Here is a 23,251-nt window from a genome sequence, read left to right on the forward strand (position 1 = left end):
ATTTGCACTAAGCAGTTTGCCTCTCGGCCACAGAGTGGCGGTAGAGCTGTGTGTATCCCGTTTCCTGTCGTGAGTGCACGTCCAACGCTGGATGTGAGGCCACAGTGAGCTGTCTCTTCCCACAGATCGAAGATGGCGGTGTCGGTGTTTCCCGGCGTGCGGCTCCTCTCTATCGGAGACGCAAACGGAGAAATACAGCGTCACTCCGAGCAGCAGCCTCTACGACTGGAGGTGAAAGCCACACAGGACGCGGCCCTGATCAACCTCTCCAACGGTGAGTGGACTTGAGACAGCTCTTCCATACCCCGGTTCGGCCTGGGCTCCTTGTTACCCTGGCGAACTAGCCAGAGCTAAATGCTAAAAAGCTAGCCTAGCTAACCGATGCGAGTGCCTGGTCTTGCACGTGTGTGCGGGTTCCACATCAAAACCGACTGGTTCCACCTATAGAATCCAACGTAATGGGGACTGTTGTTTTCGCTTATCGCTATTAGCTAGCTAGCTAACATAACTTGGTTAGCTAAGGTTACTTCTCCAGCACCACGACAGCGCACACTGTTGTTAGCTTAGCTAACTATAGATGGTTAGCTTTAGCAAGCTTACTGCGCTCATTTCGTGGCTTGTGGACCACGTTTTTTTATTTCCTATCTATTTATCTTGAGGACTATTCATTAAAGTATTTATTTAATGCGAAGTAGTCTGTTTTAGCTCACACGAGACGTTTCCTGGACAGCAAGCTAAGTGTGACCAAGCACATTAGATACCTATCTACCCCTGTTTACTAATATCAACTTGCTAACAATTTAGCGCCAGATTGCCTTTCAATGATGCACTATCCTATCCCGCAGCTGAGCACTTTATCCAGCTCGCTACACATTGACGCAGATGGCCAAAGCTAATTTACATGTTAACGTGCTCTTTCATTTTTGCCCCAATAAGCTACGCAATGGTTTGCCCTTTTTGCCACAGAGTTCTAACAGTTAAAACAAACTGCGTCATATGAGCATTGGCCTCTTTATTAGCTAGTTAGATAGTTATGATAAAGCAAGATACCCATCTCAAAGGGTCAAATGTTATCTTCAAAGTGTGTTTTGTTTTGGAACGTGGTCTTTGCGCACAGATCATACTAGTAGCGGTGCAAACAAGCAAGCTAACCCCGGTGGCTCGCGCGTACTACTTTATGGTAATCTAATCTACTGTAGATGCCTAGCTGAGTGAATAAATATCGATAAACGAAATATATATTTTTAAACAGGCTAAATATGGGTCCTTGTGTTTCGATAAGCTAAACTAGGCTCGTATTAGTTATTCATCTTTGTTCTCTCCTGAACAATAGCCAGCTAGTCCCCCACCTCCCTACTCCCCTGTCGATCACTTGTGTGCTCGCGCTGAGCGCTTGCAGCTTTTGTTACACTGTGAGGCACAGATGGGATGTCCCTTTCAAGAAGCCGTGATGTCCCTAGTTTTGATACAGTCAAGCTTGGGCTGTGGGGAAAGTAGAATGTGTGTGTGGCGGGATGTTTTTCAAGGTGTCCTATCAAAGTTTTCTGATATGTTTGATTGCCTGGTCCGGTCCATAGGCCCAACAGCCGTTTCCTCTTCCAACATTCCCATGATGATGGAAGATAAACGTTTCCACACCAGGCAGGAATGAACTCCCGATTGAATTGCTACATAGAGCAGCACGACTGAGTCTAAAGTAATTCCACTTGGAAAAATAATCTGTGTCTTGCCACACAATCATTTTATTTCTGCTTTATTATAGACACAAAAGCACCTCAATCAAACCCAGCACATTAGTAATGTCTGTCTATCATGCTGGAATGGGTGTAATTACATTGTCCATGAGGGGCAATGCCTTGACCCAGCAAAGATAGCACAATTTTGCTCTTCACTTTGACAAGTGTCTATTATGACCTGACATTATCCTGTTAGAACATTGACATGACTGTCATCTGGTTTTCCATATCTGTAACATGTCTATAGTGACAGTCCTTGTCCCCCATCTGTCATGGTCGTTTACCACAATGTTCAGCTGTGGGCCTTGTAGACAGGCCAGGTCTAGTGGAGGGAGATGGTTGTAGCCTACATATTTTAAAGCATGCACTCTATCTCTCAGCCCTTGCATCGAACACACACTTGTTAAGCAACACACACACTCCGGCTCTCATATTTATCGCAGGTTAATCCGGTGTCAGTTGCTAGTTTGGTCTGTTAATAAAACATGCTGCATCTGGCTAATCTAAGTAACAGCGCTAGTCTTAATCCCATCACAACTGCTGGATTAAACCACAGATTCTCACTGCCATGTGGGCACAGCACTAGACCTACCTTGCTAATATATTGCTTTTACAAATCCAGTCTTTAAAACTATGTCATCTTAATCATCCAGGGGTGTGTGTGAAATAGCTTCAATAGAAGAAATTACTGACTTTCCCTCGGCTAAAGGAGGTTAAAAATAGCTCTTTGCTTGCTGCTATTCATGAGATCCTATAATGCTAATTGAGTCAATAAAGCGCTGTGTGTGATCAGGCCAGTTCTGTTAGCATGTTGTTATTCATGTTGTGTGACCTACGGTAAGCCACGTACTCCTGTGCCACACTTATTCCATGTTGTAGGAGTGTTGCTTGGCCCTAGCTATTGTATGACTCCTTTCACAGCAGAGGAGACATGTGTGTTCAAGTGTTCGGTCTCCAGGGACACAGAGTGCAGTCGCGTGGGGAAACAGTCGTTCATCATCACACTGGGCTGCAACAGCGTCCTGCTACAGTTCACCTCACCTGCAGGTAGCTAACCCCCGGCAACCAACGCCACTCTTTCTCAGAGAATGCTGTCATTGTCTGTCTGTTTTTTCTGTCTGTCTTTGACTGCCTGCCAGTAGGCTATATCTGTCTCTGTCATTGACCCTCTGTCTCCTGTGTGTCTGTGTCTTTGACTCCCTGTCCTAGTGCACATGTTCCTGTCCTCATAAAGAGATTCTTATTCTTTCTCATACTTGTCTTGCCTCTGTCATCCTTGTGAACTGTTATAATTGGTTATTATTATTGTTTGTTTGATTTCTCCCCATTATGACTGGCTTAAGACCGTTTTATAACTTATGTCTGATTTGTCCTGCTTATAACCTGTTATGACGATCTCCTCAGAGTTCTCATCTTTCTATAACCTCCTGAAGAACTGCCGTGGCCACAGTGGAGAGCAGTCGGTCTTCAGCGACAGGACAGAGGAATCATCCGCAGTACAGTACTTCCAGGTGCACACGCAGAATCTGCCATGCATTGCAATAAATCATTTATTCCAACCTTTATTAGCTCAGTGACAATATTAAAACACCTCATGAAAAATAAGCTCTTCTGTCACTTTATTTTCCTCTCACTCCCTTGTTCTCTCTCTCTCCTTCGCTCCTCCAGTTCTATGGCTACCTCTCCCAGCAGCAGAACATGATGCAGGACTACGTCAGGACAGGGACCTATCAGAGGGCCATCCTCCAGAACCACACTGACTTCAAGGACAAGGTACTGATGCACTGTCCTGGGACTTAAATATAGCTTGTTCTGAATTGAGTCCTTTGCTGTATTTGAAACTAAACTGTTGTTTAATTGGTTTGGGCAGTAGACACTGCTGGATTTCATTGATGTCTTTATCAGGGAAGAATTAGAGTTCATTCCCCTCTCTCTCTCTAGGTGGTGTTGGATGTGGGCTGTGGTTCAGGGATTCTGTCATTCTTTGCTGCTCAGGCTGGGGCCAGGAAGGTCTACGCTGTGGAGGCCAGCACCATGGCCCAGCATGCAGAGGTAACAGACACACTAAACTATGCTGAAATTAAGTGACCTATATATTTTCAATTAACTGCACTTTTTCTGGCCCGCAAATTGATTTTGACAAACTAATCAAAGCCCTCGAGCTGAAAAGTTTGCCACCCCTGCTCTAACCCTATCCTCTTCTTGACATGCTATGTAGCCATTAATCTGGCAGATGTATCACTCTCACTCTAATACACACACACACTAACCCTCCACTAGGTCCGGGTGACCTCTAACCCTCTGGTGTCCCCTCCACTAGGTCCGGGTGAACTCTAACCCTCTGGTGCCCCCCCCCCCCCCCCCACTTGGTCCTGGTGAACACTAACCCTCTGGTGTCCCCCCCACTAGGTCCTGGTGAACACTAACCCTCTGGTGTCCCCTCCACTAGGTCCTGGTGAACACTAACCATCTGGTGTGTGTCCCCCACTAGGTCCTGGTGAACACTAACCCTCTGGTGTCCCCCACTAGGTCCTGGTGAACACTAACCCTCTGGTGTCCTCCCCCCACTAGGTCCTGGTGAACACTAACCCTCTGGTGTCCCCTCCACTAGGTCTTGAGGAACACTAACCCTCTGGTGTGTCCCCTCTACTAGGTCCTGGTGAACACTAACCCTCTGGTGTCCCCCCCACTAGGTCCTGAGGAACACTAACCCTCTGGTGTGTCCCCTCTACTAGGTCCTGGTGAACACTAACCCTCTGGTGTCCCCTCCACTAGGTCCTGGTGAACACTAACCCTCTGGTGTGTCCCGCACTAGGTCCTGGTGAACACTAACACTCTGGTGCCCCCCTCCCACTAGGTCCTGGTGAACACTAACCCTCTGGTGCCCCCCCCCACACTAGGTCCTGGTGAACACTAACCCTCTGGTGTGACCCCCACTAGGTCCTGGTGAACACTAACCCTCTGGTGTCCCCTCCACTAGGTCTTGGGGAACACTAACCCTCTGGTGTGTCCCTCCACTAGGTCCTGGTGAACACTAACCCTCTGGTGTGACCCCCCCACTAGGTCCTGGTGAACACTAACCCTCTGGTGTGTCCCCCCCCACTAGGTCCTGGTGAACACTAACCCTCTGGTGTCCCCTCCACTAGGTTTTGAGGAACACTAACCCTCTGTTGTCCCCTCCACTAGGTCCTGGTGAATACTAACCCTCTGGTGTCCCCTCCACTAGGTCTTGAGGAACACTAACCCTCTGGTGTGTCCCCTCCACTAGGTCCTGGTGAACACTAACCCTCTGGTGTGTCCCCTCCACTAGGTCCTGGTGAACACTAACCCTCTGGTGTGTCCCCCCCACTAGGTCCTGGTGAACACTAACCCTTTGGTGTCCCCTCCACTAGGTCTTGAGGAACACTAACCCTCTGGTGTGTCCCCTCCACTAGGTCCTGGTGAACACTAACCCTCTGGTGTGTCCCCTCCACTAGGTCCTGGTGAACACTAACCCTCTGGTGTGTCCCCCCCACTAGGTCCTGGTGAACACTAACCCTTTGGTGTCCCCTCCACTAGGTCTTAAGGAACACTAACCCTCTGGTGTCCCCCCCACTTGGTCCTGGTGAACACTAACCCTCTGGTGTCCCCCCCACTAGGTCCTGGTGAACACTAACCCTCTGGTGTCCCCTCCACTAGGTCCTGGTGAACACTAACCATCTGGTGTGTGTCCCCCACTAGGTCCTGGTGAACACTAACCCTCTGGTGTCCCCCACTAGGTCCTGGTGAACACTAACCCTCTGGTGTCCTCCCCCCACTAGGTCCTGGTGAACACTAACCCTCTGGTGTCCCCTCCACTAGGTCTTGAGGAACACTAACCCTCTGGTGTGTCCCCTCTACTAGGTCCTGGTGAACACTAACCCTCTGGTGTCCCCCCCACTAGGTCCTGAGGAACACTAACCCTCTGGTGTGTCCCTCTCCCCTCCACTAGGTCCTGGTGAACACTAACCCTCTGGTGTGTCCCGCACTCGTCCCCTCCACTAGGTCCTGGTGAACACTAACCCTCTGGTGTGTCCCCCACTAGGTCCTGGTGAACACTAACCCTCTGGTGCCCCCCCCACACTAGGTCCTGGTGAACACTAACCTTCTGGTGTGACCCCCACTAGGTCCTGGTGAACACTAACCCTCTGGTGCCCCCCCCCACACTAGGTCCTGGTGAACACTAACCCTCTGGTGTGACCCCCCACTAGGTCCTGGTGAACACTAACCCTCTGGTGTGTCCCCTCCACTAGGTCCTGGTGAACACTAACCCTCTGGTGTGACCCCCCCACTAGGTCCTGGTGAACACTAACCCTCTGGTGTGTCCCCCCCCACTAGGTCCTGGTGAACACTAACCCTCTGGTGTCCCCTCCACTAGGTTTTGAGGAACACTAACCCTCTGGTGTCCCCTCCACTAGGTCCTGGTGAATACTAACCCTCTGGTGTCCCCTCCACTAGGTCTTGAGGAACACTAACCCTCTGGTGTGTCCCCTCCACTAGGTCCTGGTGAACACTAACCCTCTGGTGTGTCCCCTCCACTAGGTCCTGGTGAACACTAACCCTCTGGTGTGTCCCCCCCACTAGGTCCTGGTGAACACTAACCCTTTGGTGTCCCCTCCACTAGGTCTTGAGGAACACTAACCCTCTAGTGTGTCCCCTCCACTAGGTCCTGGTGAACACTAACCCTCTGGTGTGTCCCCTCCACTAGGTCCTGGTGAACACTAACCCTCTGGTGTGTCCCCCCCACTAGGTCCTGGTGAACACTAACCCTTTGGTGTCCCCTCCACTAGGTCTTAAGGAACACTAACCCTCTGGTGTCCCCCCCCACTAGGTCCTGGTGAACACTAACCCTCTGGTGTCCCCTCCACTAGGTTTTGAGGAACACTAACCCTCTGATGTGTCCCCTCCACTAGGTCCTGGTGAACACTAACCCTCTGGTGTCCCCTCCACTAGGTCTTGAGGAACACTAACCCTCTGGTGTTCCCTCCCCTAGGTCCTGGTGAACACTAACCATCTGGGGGACCGTGTGGTGGTGATCCCTGGTAAAGTAGAGGAGGTTACGCTACCTGAGCAGGTGGACATCATCATCTCAGAGCCCATGGGCTACATGCTCTTCAACGAGAGGATGCTGGAGAGCTACCTCCACGCCAAGAAGTTCCTCAAGCCTAGTGGTGAGACAGAGGGAAGGTTGGAGGGAGAGCATAGAAAGGGGTAGAGTAGGGGGGAAGGAGAAAGGGAGAAAATGTCAAAAGGTCTAAAGATTATTTTGAAGCCCAAGCAGTAAATAATATTCTACATTTTAAAACTGAGAGACATATTCATCGTGACTAGCCACTGGTGATTGTACCATCATTAACTGACTTCATGTGTGTCGCAGGTAAAATGTTCCCCACCATCGGTGACGTGCACCTGGCCCCCTTCACAGACGAACAGCTCTACATGGAGCAGTTCACCAAGGCCAACTTCTGGTGAGTAGGAGGGGAGGGAGGAGAGAAACAGGGAGTAGGAGGGGAGGGAGGAGAGAAACAGGGAGTAGGGGGGGAGGGAGGAGAGAAACAGGGAGTAGGAGGGGAGGGAGGAGAGAAACGGGGAGTAGGAGGGGAGGGAGGAGAGAAACGGGGAGGGAGGAGAGATACTGGGAGTAGGAGGGGAGGGAGGAGAGAAACAGGGAGTAGGAGGGGGGGAGGAGAGAAACAGGGAGTAGGAGGGTAGGGAGGAGAGAAACGGGGAGTAGGAGGGGAGGGAGGAGAGAAACGGGGAGAGAGGAGGGGAGGGAGGAGAGAAACGGGGAGGGAGGAGAGAAACAGGGAGTAGGAGGGGAGGGAGGAGAGAAACGGGGAGTAGGAGGGGAGGGAGGAGAGAAACAGGGAGTAGGAGGGGAGGGAGGAGAGAAACAGGGAGTAGGAGGGGAGGGGAGAAACAGGGAGTAGGAGGGGAGGGAGGAGAGAAACAGGGAGGAGGGGAGGGAGGAGAGAAACAGGGAGTAGGAGGGGAGGGAGGAGAGAACCGGGGAGTAGGAGGGGAGGGAGGAGAGAAACGGGGAGTAGGAGGGGAGGGAGGAGAGAAACGGGGAGTAGGAGGGGAGGGAGGAGAGAAACGGGGAGTAGGAGGGGAGGGAGGAGAGAAACGGGGAGTAGGAGGGGAGGGAGGAGAGAAACGGGGAGTAGGAGGAAGGATGGGGTTGGAGGGGGAAGTGGCAAGAGAAGAAGCTCTGGGAGTAGAAGCAGTGAATGTACGGAGATATCAGTCACTTTTCATTGGGCTGCTGTAGTTGATGGGATTGAGTTGATGATGATTCTCTCTCACTCCCTCATTCAGGTACCAGCCTTCCTTCCATGGTGTGGACCTCTCAGCCCTGCGAGGAGCAGCGGTGGATGAGTACTTTCGCCAGCCCATTGTGGTACGTAGAATTCTCAGTTGTATGTCAGACTCTTGAACACCTATCTTCTGACATTGCATGCCCCGCACAACATGTAGGTTAAAGCGATACCCCCCCCCCCCCCCTCCCCCAGATGATCGGGGTGCAGGGAGGCGGTTAACTAAGAAATGTATATGGGAGGGGTGTTTTTTATTTATTTTTAAATTATATATTTTATTTTAGCATTTTCCAATTAAGAACATTCAAAACAAAAGTGAAAAGATATTAGACAACGATAGGAAAAAGTGACAGTAACAGACGAATGTAACAAAAATAAATTATGGTTATATAAACAAACATACAATAATAAAAATATATATTTTTAAATAACGAGACATTGTGTGTCGCCGATCACCTGCCGTAGGCTACATAATATACATTACGTGTGAAACATTATGTGAGGATTATATATAGATTCAATCAATGAGATTCTCCATATAGTCAAAAGTTTGCCAAATTCTGTAAAATGTCTTTAACTTATTCCTCATGCAGTAAGTGATTTTCTCCAAAGGGATACAACTATTAACTTCCGAAAGCCACATTGCAACCGGCAGGGAGGAATCCAATTTCCATTTCAAGGCAATACATTTCTTGGCAATCGCTAGCAATATTTCTGTTAGCTTTATAGTATCGCTTTGCCTAAGATTGGTGTTAGTAAAGTTACTCAGTAGACAGACCTCTGGGTCTAAAGGGAATGCAACCCCGTGAATTGAGGATATGGTATCGCATACCCCCTGTCAGAAACCGTGTAGTTTTGAACACTGCCAAGTGGAATGGAGGAATGTTCCTTCATCTGAGCCACATCTAAAACAGAGGGAGGAGATATCTGGGTTGAACCTGTGCAGTCTAGATGGGGTGATATAGAGCTGATGGAGGAAATTAAACTGGATCAGTCTGTATCTGGAGTTCAATGTGGATGTAACCCCATCCCTGCATAGGTCACTCCATAGATCCTCATCAAGATCAATACCCAGATCTCTCTCCCATCTAAGTCGGGGTTTATCTAGCCCAGGCAGTGTTAGTCCTGACATAAGAGCATTGTAAACACGGGAAATGGTCTTGAACAGTGGTTGGTCTGCGTGGCAGAGTTGTTCAATAGGTGACATCTTAGGTAGGTTCCATTGTCCCTTGAGAGTCACCCTAATAAAGTTTTGTAGTTGTAGGTAGCTATAGAAGTCCCTGTTAGGTAAGTGGTATTTCTGTTTCAGCTGATCAAAAGACATAAGAACTCCTTCCTCGTAACAATGTTCCAGAAGAGAGATCCCCCTTATCAGACCACGGTCTAAAGTTACTATTCTGGAAAAACATAGGGATCAATCTATTGTTCCATAAAGGGGTTTTAGGGGAAAGGAATCCCCCTCGTCAGAACAGCTCATGCAGTTTGCACCATGCCAGGACAGAATGTATGATTAAAGGGTTGTCTGTGATGTTTTTTATAGATTTTCTGTCCCATTTGTAAAACAAATCTGCCCCAGTGTCATCATTTACCTCAAGCTTTTCAATGTTCAACCATGAGGGAGAGGGACCATTGTCAAACCTCTGAGCCAGAAACCTAGACTGTGCAGCCCAGTAGTACATTCTAAAATTGGGGAGGTTTAAGCCCCCTTGACTGTAATCAAGGGTCAGTTTATCCAGGCCAACCCTAGGGGTTTTGCCGTGCCAGATAAACCGTCTGGTCAGCTTGTCGAGAGAGGAAAAAAATGCTGCGGGGATAGGGAGAGATTGAAACCGATATAGAAACCTGGGCAGGACATTCATTTTCATTACATTGATTCTACCCAGTAGAGTGAGAGGTAAGTCCATCCATTTACAAAGGTCAACCTCCACCTTTTGCAACAAACTGGCCAGATTGAGTTTATAGAGGTTGTTCAGATTACCATCCACCATTATGCCCAAATATGTGAAGCCCATAGGAGACCATCTAAAAGGAAACTTGTGCTTGATGGTATGATGGTCAAAGACAGACAACGGTAAGATTTCGCTTTTATCAAGATTGACCTTATATCCAGAGAAAGAACTATAACACTGTAGTAGGATCTGCAAGTGAGAGAGGGAGTGCTCTGGGTTTATTAGGAATAAGATAAGGTCGTCCGCAAAGAGTGATAATTTATGGGTATGGGGGCCCACCTCAAAGCCATGTATGTCAGTGCACGTTCTAATAGCCTCAGCCAACGGTTCGATGGCGAGGGCAAAGAGGTGGGGGCTAATTGGGCAACCTTGTCTGTTCCCCCTATAGAGGGGGAAATAGGAGGAAGTAATCCCATTGGTAGCAATCCTAGCTTTAGGAGATTTGTAGAGTGATTTTATCAAATTTACAAACACGGTACCTAAACCAAACTTTTCCAAGACGCGAAAGAGGTATGGCCATTCAACCCTATCAAAGGCCTTTTCAGCGTCGAGGGAGACTGCGACACCAGGTATTTTGTTTTTGTTAGCAAGGTGAATTATATCAAAGAACCTTCTGAGATTATTGGAGGACAATCTATTAATTATGAAGCCAGTCTGATCTGGGTTGACCAACAGGGGAAGACATGACTCCAGTCTCTTAGATAGCATCTTGGTGATCAGTTTACAATCTGTGTTAAGGAGAGAGATTGGTCTATAGGAGGCTCACTTTAGCAGGTTTTTCCCTTTCTTGTGGATTACAGTAATCACTGCTTGAGAGAAGGACTCTGGAAAGCAGTACCTCCATAAGGTAGGGGACCAACAGCTCCCTAAATTCTTTATAGAACCCTGGAGGGAAGCCATCCTCCCCAGGAGATTTATTAGAAGGTAAGGATTTAATGGCCTCCAACAATTCAGGGACTGAGAAGTGTTCACTCAGGCGCTCGCTGTCTTCCCCTGACAGGCATGGGAGGTTGAGAGAGGAGAGAAAGGAGTCTATCTCTGATAGATCTTCGCTTGATTGGGAAGTGTAGAGGTCTGCATAGTATTTCTTTAAAGTATTATTAATTTTAGTAGGGTTGAAAGATATCTCTTTAGTGAGAGTTTCTATGGCATTAATTGTCCTCTTACTTTCCTCTGCTTTCAGTTGCCATGCCAATACTTTGTGAGCTTTCTCTCCAAGCTCATAATAACACTGTTTTGATTTAGTGATGGCCCTCTCAGCTTGATATGTGTTCAGAATATTATATTTAAGTGTTTTATTTACCAAAAGCCTGTATAGATCTTTAGTCGGGCCTCTTTGGTAGGTTTCCTCTAGCTCGGAGATTTCAGATTCAAGGGCACTCAGTTCCGCACCGTGTTTTTTCTTCAGCCCTTTAGTATAGGAAATAATCTGTCCCCTCAGGCCTTCAATGTGTCCCAAAGAATGAAGCTGTCAGGAGCAGAGGGTTTGTTTGTCAAAGTAAAAATATTGATCTGCTCTTTGATGAATGCACAAAATTCAGGTTGCTTTAGAAGTGTAGAATTTAGTCTCCATCTATATGCTCCATTTACCTTGGTAGGAATGGAGATTGATAATACCAGAGGAGAATGGTCACTAAGCAATCTGGGGAGATACTCGACATCTAACACTCTATGACACAGTTGTGTCGAAAGTAAAAAGTTATCTATGCGTGTGTGTGTCTTGTGTGGGTGTGAATAAAAAGAGTAGTCCCTATCCTGTGGGTGCAACTGTCTCCAGATGTCTAGTAAATTGAGATCTTTCATGAATGACATGGTGAGCTTGCCGGCTTTGGTAAGAAGTGAGGGTTTATCAGAAGACCTATATCTAAGCAAAAAATGTAATCTCCTCCAACCAGTAGCCATCCTGGCGGTGCTTGAGCAACCTGAAGGAAGACATTCTGAATAAACATATGGTCATCGAAAGTTAGGAGCATAAATATTCAATAGGGTCCAATACTCTGAAAACATATGCCCCTGCACCAAAACAAACCTGCCCGAGGGATCAGAGATGGTGTTGTTGACGCAGAAGGGGATGTGTCTACTTATCCAAATTGCAGTTCCTCTTGCTTTGGAGTTAAAAGAGGATGCAAAAACTTGTCCTACCCTTTCCCTCTTCAATTTCTTGTGTTCACTGGCTGTAAGATGTGTTTCTTGTAAAAACACAATGTCAGGCTTTAATTTCTTCAGGTATGTATAGACTCTTTTCCTTTTAATCAGGCTGTTAAGACCTTTTACGTTGAATGTGACATATTTTAGTGGATTAAGCATAGGTTGGGTTTCAAATATGTAACTGAATAGAAATCTATCATATGCAGATAATTAGGAAATGTTTCAACTTTGGTTTGAGCACAAAAGTGACCTGTGTCTCTTTAGGAAGGAAACAATAAACATAGAAAAAGGGAAGAAAAAACTCATAAAAATCCCACCCATCCCGATTGTCAGACTAGAACAACAGTCCCAACAATCAAACATGAATACACTTGTAGAGATACGTTGCTGCTCGCTTTCCATCTTGCTCTTACTAGCTAAACCTTGGCGTAAACTAAAACCTGCAAGCTCTCTAAATTGAAAACAAATGTTGTGAATAGATATTTATGGTTGAATATTTACTGCCCACTGTAAGGGCTGCTTGAGTCTCTTTACGAAAGATTAACATAAATGAGGGGGAAAGCAGTGGGCCTAAACCCACTTATTGCTTCGCCCAGTAGATATGGACTAAACCAAAATATACTCTCCTGTAAATGTAATAGAACTCACCCCGGAAGATACGGTTAGTTGAAAATGTACAAATCAATTAAAGTGACCGGGAGATATCAGCAGTTCAATCCGGATAAGAGAAAACAAACTAACTGCATTTTATCCACCAGAGAGACCGTCCTGGCTCAGACTCAGACGTTGCTCAGTTCTTTGAGGAAAGTGTGCACTTCTCCCAGTGTGTTGAAGAGATGGCTTCGGCCTTTGTACTGAACTTTCATCCGCGCAGGGTGGATGAGGTAGCCGGTGATGTTCTTCTCCTTCAGTGCTTTGGCGGCAGGTCTGAACTGCTTGCGGCGTCTGGCGAGGTCCGCGCTCATATCCGGGAAAAGGCTGACCCTCTTCCCATCGATGACGATGTCCCCTTTGGCTCTTGCGAGTTGCAGTATCTTCTCTCTGTCTTGGAAACTGAGGAACCTGATCAGGACGGCTCGTGGGGGCTCATCTGGCCGGGGTTTTGGCGCTGATGTTCTGTGGGCACGTTCGATTTCCAGCGGCTTGGTGAAGTTGGTTATGCCTAGGACCTCCGGGATCCATTGAGTGAAGAAACGGACCGAGTCACGGCCCTCACTGTCCTCTTTCAATCCCACCACACGGATATTACTACGTCTACTCTGGTTCTCCATCTGATCTACTTTGTTTTTGAGGTAGGCATTGTCCTTTTGCAGTTGTGTCAAGACCTGGTCATGTCTAGCGATGGTATCTTAAACTCTACCTCAGTCGTTCTCAAAAGGAGATCATTCATGGAGGATTTCAGGTCGTCAATGGAAGAATGGAGTTCAGCCGATTTCTTATCGATTTTCAGAGAAAGACCTCTGTTACCATCCTGAATTTCCCGGAGGAGAGTAGCCAGCATGTCGGCAGGCTCGCAAGAGGCTGCTGAGAGCAACAGTCTGGAACTGTCGTCTGAGTTATGAGGGCTAATGCTAATCTTGCTAGCTGTATCGTTATCATTATCTTGGGAATCAACAAAGTTTTGGTCGTCCTTCTTGCCTCTCGGTCGGAGGTCCATGGCTCTTTGGGAAGGTAAGTACTTGACAATTTATCAGCCGATGTTAGAATATTGTTTCAACGTTGTTATTTTGGTAAAAATAGAATAACTTTGAAGAGCTCGGTTTGTCAACGTCTGCTCAGCTCCGCGGCATCACGTGTCTCATGGGAGGGGTGTTTAAGGCCTGAAATAGTCAGGGGGTATGTGGGGACAAGAGTTGTTTGTGGAAAATTGGGTTGCATAGTACGGACTGGCCTGTGTGTTTGTTTATGTCTAAGGGTGGTACATGAGGTGTGTGTGTTTATGGGCAAGCGCTGATGCAGGATAGGAGATGGACTGTATGGGAGTGTGTGTTTGTGGTAGAAGATACCACCGTCACACTGTGTGTGTTATGACGGCTGGGATAAATAAGTTAGATGCGGTCTGCATTTAGGATCCCAATGTTTTCGCCCAGTCCAGCTCCCCCAGTCTTGCACCACAGAACCAACAGTGAGGTTTCAACAGCACTATCACTGCTCATAATGGGTATTCATTGAATTAATCTCAACCCTTTTTATCACACACAGCGACACACACCGACACATACACATCATTTTCCAACGGTAGTCAGCTGGGTAGGCCTCCTCCGTGCCTACTCCTCTGTTACTCTGCTGGGCGAGCCGGGCCCGGCCGGAGGGCCTGGTTCTGGGTACAGCCTCTGTTCTAGATCATTAAATTAAGGCATAGACCGTCTCCGTACCCACTCTAGCCAATGCTGCCGTAAAAAATGTCTACCTCACTGGGACTTACCTGGATACTCTTGCTTCCCTCTTCCCCGTCTCTCTCCTTCCTCCTTTTTCTTTCCCTCCACCTCTCAGGACACATTTGATATCCGTATCTTGATGGCCAAGTCTGTCAAATACACAGTCAACTTCCTGGAGGCCAAAGAGGAGGATTTGTACAGGTCTGTGTGCCGTCTGTCTGTGTCTGTTATTCCCTCATATATTTATTATTGAATTGTTATTCATAGATTGAGTTGAGAATTGAGATGCGTAGATACATGTTACTGAATGTAGGGATGTCCTACTTCTCCAATATGGGGCTACTTCCGATTTGGAATTTTCTCCATCAGCAAAAATACTACATAATTCCTTCTAGTGTCTAAAAATAACCTTAAAGCAGCAATCAGCAGTAGTAACGATAACAAAGCGAATTCCCCGTCCTTTATGTAAAAAGCGGAGGGATGGGGTTGGAGAAATGTAACCACTCTCAAATTCATAGACTGAGCTATGGATGCAAGGACTGACCATCCATGATATCAACATTATAGTTTTAACCATGTTTTCACGATATATATTGTTTACATTTACGTTGTTTACAAACATTGGAGTAAAACAAACTTATATTTTGGGTTCTGATGGGGTACGGGAGTTGAACTAAGCTCATGAGGCATTTATAAGTTATATTCTTCAAGACTTAATGGGTATATATCATTAATTTATAAGTCCAAAAAATGGATGTAGCAACAGCTGATTTCCCCTTTAACTAGACTAACGCTTATCCCACTCTTCTCTCTTTCCCTCTCTCTTCCCTTCTCTCGCTCTCTCTTTCAGGATAGAGATTCCCTTTAAGTTCCATATGATGCACTCAGGGCTGGTGCACGGCCTGGCCTTCTGGTTCGACGTAGCGTTCATGGGATCAATGTAAGTTGGCCTGAGCTGCCTTAACCAGGGCTGAAGTGTGTGTGGTCAGGAGTAAAATCACTTGATCCAGGACTCCTGACCTACATGGATCCTGACTACAGCTACACCGTCACTTTCCTTTTTCTTTCATCACTTGTTTTTTCTCACAGACATTGTAATAATCACAAAGACAGAAAGCGGCTACAACTTAAAAGCAATACAATATAGTACAATATATTCACTACAGAAACATTTGACAATAAGTTGTAAAGGGATGTTCCTACTGAATATCTGACCATGCTTGTACAGTAGTAGGATGATGCTGATTGAACCTTAAAAGTATTCTGACCTCTAATCCCCCCCCCCCTCTCTGCAGGGTGACAGTGTGGCTCTCTACAGCACCCACAGAGCCCCTGACCCACTGGTACCAGGTCCGCTGTCTGCTCCAGTCACCCCTCTTCACCAAGGCAGGAGACACACTTTCCGGCACAGCGCTGCTCATCGCCAACAAGAGGTGAGAGACTGTAGAGGGATCTACTGGGAGTCTGTTGGGGAGGGGATGCTTTGGTGTTAGTGTGTTGCCATTCACCTCTAGGCCCAGGCTTGTGTTATATGACAATTCTAAATGAAGTAGGTGATATACAGTGAGCTCCAAAAGTATTTGGACAGCGACAATTATAAAGAAAATTGCCTCATACAATGACTATGGGGATGAAGTACAGACTGTCAGCTTTAATTTAATTTTCATCCATATCGGGTGAACCATTTAGAAATAGGTTCCAATTATTTTGTGCCCAATTGAAATTAATGGAAACTAATGAATTATCATTTTTGAGTCACTTTTATTGTAAATAACAATAGAATGTTTCTAAATACTGTGGATGCTACCATGATTACATATATTCCTGAATGAATCGTAAATAATGGGTGAGGAAGTTAGTGTAACCTCATGCTAACCTCTCACCACTACAATAACAGGGGAGGTTAGCATTTGGTGGGGTGGGGGGTCGTGGATGATATTTGTGCGTCTGCAACCTCATGTATCAAAACAACAAAATGTCTCACTGCCTCGATACTTTTGGAGCTCACTGCCTCGATACTTTTGGAGCTCACTGCCTCGATACTTTTGGAGCTCACTGCCTCGATACTTTTGGAGCTCACTGCCTCGATACTTTTGGAGCTCACTGCCTCGATACTTTTGGAGCTCACTGCCTCGATACTTTTGGAGCTCACTGCCTCGATACTTTTGGAGCTCACTGCCTCGATACTTTTGGAGCTCACTGCCTCGATACTTTTGGAGCTCACTGCCTCGATACTTTTGGAGCTCACTGCCTCGATACTTTTGGAGCTCACTGCCTCGATACTTTTGGAGCTCACTGCCTCGAGCTCTCACTGCCTCGATACTTTTGGAGCTCACTGCCTCGATACTTTTGGAGCTCACTGCCTCGATACTTTTGGAGCTCACTGCCTCGATACTTTTGGAGCTCACTGCCTCGATACTTTTGGAGCTCACTGCCTCGATACTTTTGGAGCTACCCAGTGCATTTGGAAAGTATTCAGATCCCTTGACTTTTTCTACATTTTGTGAGCTTATAGTCTTACTCTAAAATGTATTAAATAAATAAAATCCTCAAATTTACACACACCAGCCCATAACGACAAGGCGAAAACAAGTTTGTAGAAATGTTTGCAAATGTATTTAAAATACATGAACATACCTTATTTACGTAAGTATTCAGACCCTTTGCTATGAGACTGTAAATTGAGCTCAGGTGCATCCTGTTTCCATTGATCATCCTTGAGCTGTTACAACTTGATTGGAGTCCACCTGTGATAAATTAGATTGATTGGACATGATTTGGAAAGGCACACACCTGTCTATATAAGGTCCTACAGCTGACAGTGCATGTCAAAGCAAAAACCAAGCAATGAGGAAGGAATTGTTGGGAAACTCCGAGACAGGATAGTGTTGAGGCACAGATCTGGAGAAGGGTGCCAAAACATTTCTGCACCATTGAAGGTCCCCAAAGAACACAGTGGCCTCCATCATTCTTAAATTGGAAGAAGTTTGGAACCACCAAGACTCTTACTGAAGCTGCCCTCCCGGCCAAGCTGAGCAATCTGGGGAGAAGGGCCTTGGTCAGGGAGGTGACCAAGAACCCGATGATCACTCTGACAGAGCTCCAGAGTTCATCTGTAGAGATGGGAGAACCTTCCAGAAGGACAACCATCTCTGCAGCACTCCACCAATCAGGCCTTAATGGTTGTGGCCAGATGGAAGCCACTCATTAAAATGCACATGACCGCCTGCTTTGAGTTTGCCAAAAGGCACCTAAAGGACTCTCAGACCATGAGAAACACAATTCTCTGGTCTGATGAAACCAAGATTGAACTCTTTGGCCCGAATGCCAAGTGTCACATCTGGTGGAAACCTGGCACCATCCCTACGTCCCTAGCATGGTGATGGCAGCATCATGCTGTGGGGATGTTTTTCAGAGGCATGGACTGGGAGACTAGTTAGGATCGAGGCAAAATGAACAAAGCAAAGTTCAGAGAGGTCCTTGATGAAAACCAGCTGTAGAGCACTGACCTCCTTATAGGCTGTCTCAACGTTGTCGGTGATCAGGCCTACCTCTGTTGTCATCGGCAAACTTAATGATGGTGTTGGAGTCGTGCCTGGCCGTGTAGTCATGAGTGAACGGAGTACAGGAGGGGACTGAGCACGCACCCCTGGGGGGCCCCCATGTTGAGGATCAGCGTGGTGGATGTGTTGTTTCCTGCCCTTACCACCTGGGGGTGGCCCGTAAGGAAGTCCGGGATCCAGTTGCAGAGAGAGGTGTTTAGTCCCAGGGTCCTTAGCTTAGTGATGAGCTTTGAGGGCACTATGTGTTGAATGCTGAGCTGTAGTCAATGAATAACATTCTCACATAGGTGTTCCTTTTGTCCAGGTGGGAATGGGCAGTATGGAGTGCAATAGAGATTGTATCATCTGTGGATTTTTTGGTGCGGTATGTAAATGGCATCGATGTGAGACATGACCAGCCTTTCAAAGCATTTCATGGCTACAGATGTGAGTGCTACGGGTCGCTGGTCATTTAGGCAGGTTACCTTAGTGTTCTTGGGCACAGGGACTATGGTGGTCTGCTGTGCAGCAACGCTCCCCATCCAACCTGACAGAGCTTGAGAGGATCTGCAGAGAAGAATGGGAGAAACACCCCAAATACAGGTGTGCCAAGCTTGTAGCATCCTACCAAAGAAGACTAGGCTATAATTGCTGCCAAAGGTGCTTCAACAAAGTACTTAGTAAAGGATTTAAATACTTATGAAAATGTCATATTTCAGTTTTTTAAAATAATATAAATCAGGAAACTACAAACTTGTTTTTACTTTTGAGGTATTGTGTTTAGATTGAGGGATTTAAAAAATAAAATAACAATAAATGTTAAAAATGATGTAATAAAATGTGGAAAACGTCAAGGGGTCTGAATACCTTCTGAAAGCACTGTGTATATGTGTATTACAGATGTGTGCTTGCTGAATCTGTGCTTCTCTGTCTGTCTGTGTTAATCTATCCACCTCCATTCTCACCTCCTCCCTTCCCTCCTCACAGACAAAGCTACGACATCAGTATTGTTGCCCAAGTGGACCAGACAGGCTCCAAGTCCAGCAACCTCCTGGACTTGAAGAACCCCTTTTTCAGGTGAGTTAGTCTGTTCCGCTGCCCTCGGCCTGTGCCATTCAGGATAACGAGGGGGGAAGGGGAGCTCCCTCTCATGGCGTGTATGTTGTTGTGTATGTGTGTGTTTTTGTAGGTACACAGGCAGCACCCCCACCCCCCCTCCTGGGTCGCACTACACCTCCCCCTCTGAGACCATGTGGAACACTGGGGGGGCCTACAGCATGAGCCAGGGCATGGCTGTGTCAGGTAAATACACACACATAGAGGACACTGGTAGAGGACACACAGAGGACATACCCACACACACTGCATGGGGCAGAACCCACACACACACACTGCATGAGGCAGAACACTGCTGTGTCAGATAAACGCACAGACGATACACACAATCTGACCCATGATAGCATCATCAGGCAAAAGTATCCATACAACATCATGACTAAATGTCTTACTAAACTGTAGGGATATCACAGAATAGATCAGGCCAACAGAGCAGCTGGTAGATGGGGGATGCATGCTCTCTCTGAGGGGAAAATGGTGTGTGAGAGAGAAAGGATGCTTATGTTTCTCCTGTGCTTTATTCCCATTTCGCTCCCTTTCTCTCCCCATCTCTCTCGTTCTCTCTCCTCCCCATCTCACTCTCTTCCCCGTCTCACCCTTTCATCTCTCTCTCTCTCAGGGATGCCTACAGCCTATGACCTCAGTACAGTCATGGGCAGCGGCTCGACGGTGTCCCACAACAACCTCATCCCCCTCGGTAGGATACTACGGACTAATGGGCTGACAGACAAGCACAGACCGTGTGACTGACTGTGTTTGCACGTTTGTGTGTGCGTTAATACACAGTCTCACTATTTCCTCTGTTCCCGCCCTCAGTGAACACAGGGATAGTGAATCACACCCACTCCAGGATGGGCTCCATCATGAGCACCGGAATCGTCCAGGGTACGTCTCTTTATACACTATACAAGGGTTTCCTAAAATGATTTAAATAACAAACTCCTCAAATTTTGATTCTTTGAATCAGCTGTGTAGTGCTAGGGCGAAAACCAAAATTCACCTGGGGGGGGGGGGGGGCACTAAACTACATCAAGTCAAGTTTCCTAAACGCCTGTGACATAGTTGGCCCACAAACAATCAAGGGAAGGTGATAACACTTTCCCCCTCTCCCCCATCCCCATCTCTCCAGGAGCTTCTACTGGCCAATCAGGTCCTAGCAGCAGCAGCAGCAGCTCTAACCAACAGCAGCAGCATTATCCCGTCACCAACCAGTTCACCATGGGGGGACCCGCCATCTCCATGGCCTCTCCCATGGCCATCCCTAGCAACACCATGCATTATGGGAGTTAAGACCTCGTCACCCATCACCTCTGAATCCCTGCATGACCTCTACTAGCCCCTCCCCCCCGACCGACCAGAACCAGAATACCAAAACCAGTGCTGTCGTGTTGTCCCTTCAGCACCTTCCTTTCTCCTTTACTGTCCATCTCTCTATCACTGGAGTTATTCTCAAATCCGTCCCTCCCCGCCGCTCTCTCCGCTTTGAGAGCTGTTCCCCATCTCCCCCCTCTCATCATCGTGCAGCAGCTATGATATCACCAGTCCAGCCAGAGGGTGGCAGCACCTCTACGTTCAACTGACAGACTGATCAGCACAAAGAATTGGCAGTTTTTCTGAATGGAGAGCTGAGCTGAACTGAACTTTGTTTGACTGGACCTTTTTATGCTTTACAGACACATGTACACCTACACATACACATTGAACACAGAGACTTTTGCTGCAAAGAATAACTCATTGCACGACTGTACAGCAGGTATCATCTCCTTTATCCGGGTTCCCTCCCTCCCTCTCCCTCCCTCTCCCTCCCTTTTGGACATTTCACCTCCCCTAGTGCCAGTGTGATGCCCCACCCTTCCCCCTCCTCCACCAAACACACACCCAACCCCATCCACTACAGCCAGTTGCTATCCCACCTCCCCTTATCGCTGGATTGGATGTCCCCCACTACAGATCTGCACTGAAAGGACAGAGGGCTTTCCTGTACAGTAGAACACTATGAACACCCCTCACTGATGCCATTTTGTTTTCATATCGAGGTACTTCTCCACCTGCCTGTAGAGCCTCTCTCCTTAAACGGCCCCATTCCAGAGCGATAGCTAGCTCCCCCAAGGTGTTTGTCTGGTCATCCATAGTGGTAGTCTTTAGCCCAGTAGACCTAGGCTATCTCAAGACACCCTATTCCATATACAGTGCTCTACTTTTGACGAGAGCCACATGGACAAATGAAGTGCACTGTATAGGGACTAGGGTGTCATTTGAGACGTAGCCTAGATGTCAGTGTGTAGGACGTGATCTTGAAGAACATCAACTCTGGAACTCTGTTACAACCTCACCTCCGATTGAGGTGTGTTGTCCAAAGCCAATGAGCTTCGAGGACACTGCAGACCCGGCCCCCCACTCCCCTTCATAGCCAATCAGGATTGCAGTGAGCCGATGGTATTGGTGGAAGCAGGATGAACCCAGACTGACAGTATGGACCAAGGACACTGATGTCGGCCGTTGGAGCAGCTGTATCCTAGTTTACATTCTTCCCCGGTTTCCTTTCCTTCATTTTGAGACTGCGGTTCAGACTGAGGTGGGAATAGAGGGAGTAGGGAGGTACCTCTTTCCCTCCTCACTACCTATGATATCCAGACTCTAACATATCTAAACCTCTCCTCCCGCCTTTCCCGGGCAAGTCGATTGCCCAACCTTCAGACAAAGACTTAATGGACATGTATGCATTGCTTCCAGTCACAATTTGTGGACTGAGTTTAAATTTTGATTTAGCAAGTTTTATGAAGAGAAAATGTCTTGCTAGTTTGTAGGGTTAACTTTTCAGTTGTCTTTATTTGTTTCACAGAAAAGCAACAAACAAAAAACAAGTATAAAAGGATTAAATTAAATGTTGGTGGAGAAGTCCCCAAAAAAATCTTTGGATCGGGTCTTATAATTAACTTGAGATATTAGTTTGAATTTTAATCACCAATGTTGTGAGAGTTGATAGCTTTGCATTCAAACACTACTTTTCTCTGGGACCTCTTGATGGAAAGTGCATCAGGAAGACTTGTGCCGCCTCCTGTTTGTATTGCCCGAGGTAAGAAATTGCCCCTGACAAGTAGCCACAGATCTAGGATCATATTTTCCTAACCAAAACCAGCAGTTAGGGATGACTAATGAAATCTGATTTTATAACATCACCTTAAGGGTAAGTCAAATCTTGTGCCTTACACTATGAGCCTACATGGTCAGCAGACATTGACGTGTCCAAGGAATATAGCTGTAAATGTCCTCCAAGCACACACATTTGAAGTGCTCGGCTGTCTCAAATCTCAGGACAAACAAGAATCCATGTTTTCAACGTATAGGAAGCAGATCACTGACAACTTAAGGGCTGGAACCAATGCAACTTCCTCATGAAATACTAGATAAGATGGAAGGCTGTGAAATATCCACCATCTCCAGCCCCTAGTTGTGCAGGCCTTTGTCCCAGCCCAGTACCTACCAACTAATCTTAATTGAATCAGATGGCAGGCTTTTGTTCCAGCCCAGCACAAGACAGCACTCCAGGACCGGCGTTAGAGACCCCTGCCCTCGGGCTGTAGTCAACACCAAGAAGAAAAGCAATTGACTGGAATGACAGTTTATTCACACAATCCCAGAAGTCTGAACAAAGAGGAAAGAATAATTAAATACACTGACAAACCCTTTTACAAGTATCTACAAAAAGAAAAAGTTGTGGATTACATTAGTCAGCACAGTACTACACGTTCCAGGTCATAGGAGTTGAGTTATAGAACAACCCATTTCAATCTCAGAGGTATACAACCTCACCTGCAGATGGCTGGCGTGGGTGTAGTAGGCCTTGGTTCCAGCCAAGCTGTAACATACCTGTTGATCCAACTCATCTGATTGTAGAATCAGGTGTTTTTGCTTGGCTGGAACAAAAGCATGCACCTTTATGGATAAGGTTGGCCACCCCTGTATTAGTACATTAGTTAACATTCATACAGCATTTCCCTCATCTCAAGATCAGACTGCAGCTGAGGATTAAGTTTAAAGAACTCC

At 46.9% G+C, this 23,251-nt stretch overlaps 1 protein-coding gene across 2 annotated transcripts; it reads left to right on the forward strand.

The window, feature by feature from the left end:
* The first annotated feature begins 50 nt into the window (after window positions 1-50).
* LOC123998676 (histone-arginine methyltransferase CARM1-like) lies at window positions 51-22,115 on the forward strand. Of its 2 annotated transcripts, none has more exons than XM_046303774.1 (16): window positions 51-274; window positions 2,658-2,783; window positions 3,141-3,247; window positions 3,405-3,509; window positions 3,678-3,788; window positions 6,748-6,925; window positions 7,132-7,222; window positions 8,073-8,154; window positions 14,662-14,747; window positions 15,397-15,486; window positions 15,842-15,979; window positions 19,076-19,165; window positions 19,278-19,390; window positions 19,824-19,901; window positions 20,021-20,089; window positions 20,334-22,115. In XM_046303774.1, exons 1-16 carry the CDS (start codon window positions 133-135, stop codon window positions 20,492-20,494), a joined length of 1,767 nt encoding a protein of 588 aa, XP_046159730.1. In that variant the 5' UTR covers window positions 51-132; the 3' UTR covers window positions 20,495-22,115. The 2 variants fall into 2 exon arrangements, with proteins under 2 accessions (XP_046159730.1, XP_046159731.1); XM_046303775.1 differs by having other exon boundaries at window positions 2,661-2,783.
* The last annotated feature ends 1,136 nt before the right edge of the window (window positions 22,116-23,251 follow it).

This window comes from Oncorhynchus gorbuscha, linkage group LG16 (assembly GCF_021184085.1).
Source record: "Oncorhynchus gorbuscha isolate QuinsamMale2020 ecotype Even-year linkage group LG16, OgorEven_v1.0, whole genome shotgun sequence".
NCBI lineage: Eukaryota > Metazoa > Chordata > Actinopteri > Salmoniformes > Salmonidae > Oncorhynchus > Oncorhynchus gorbuscha.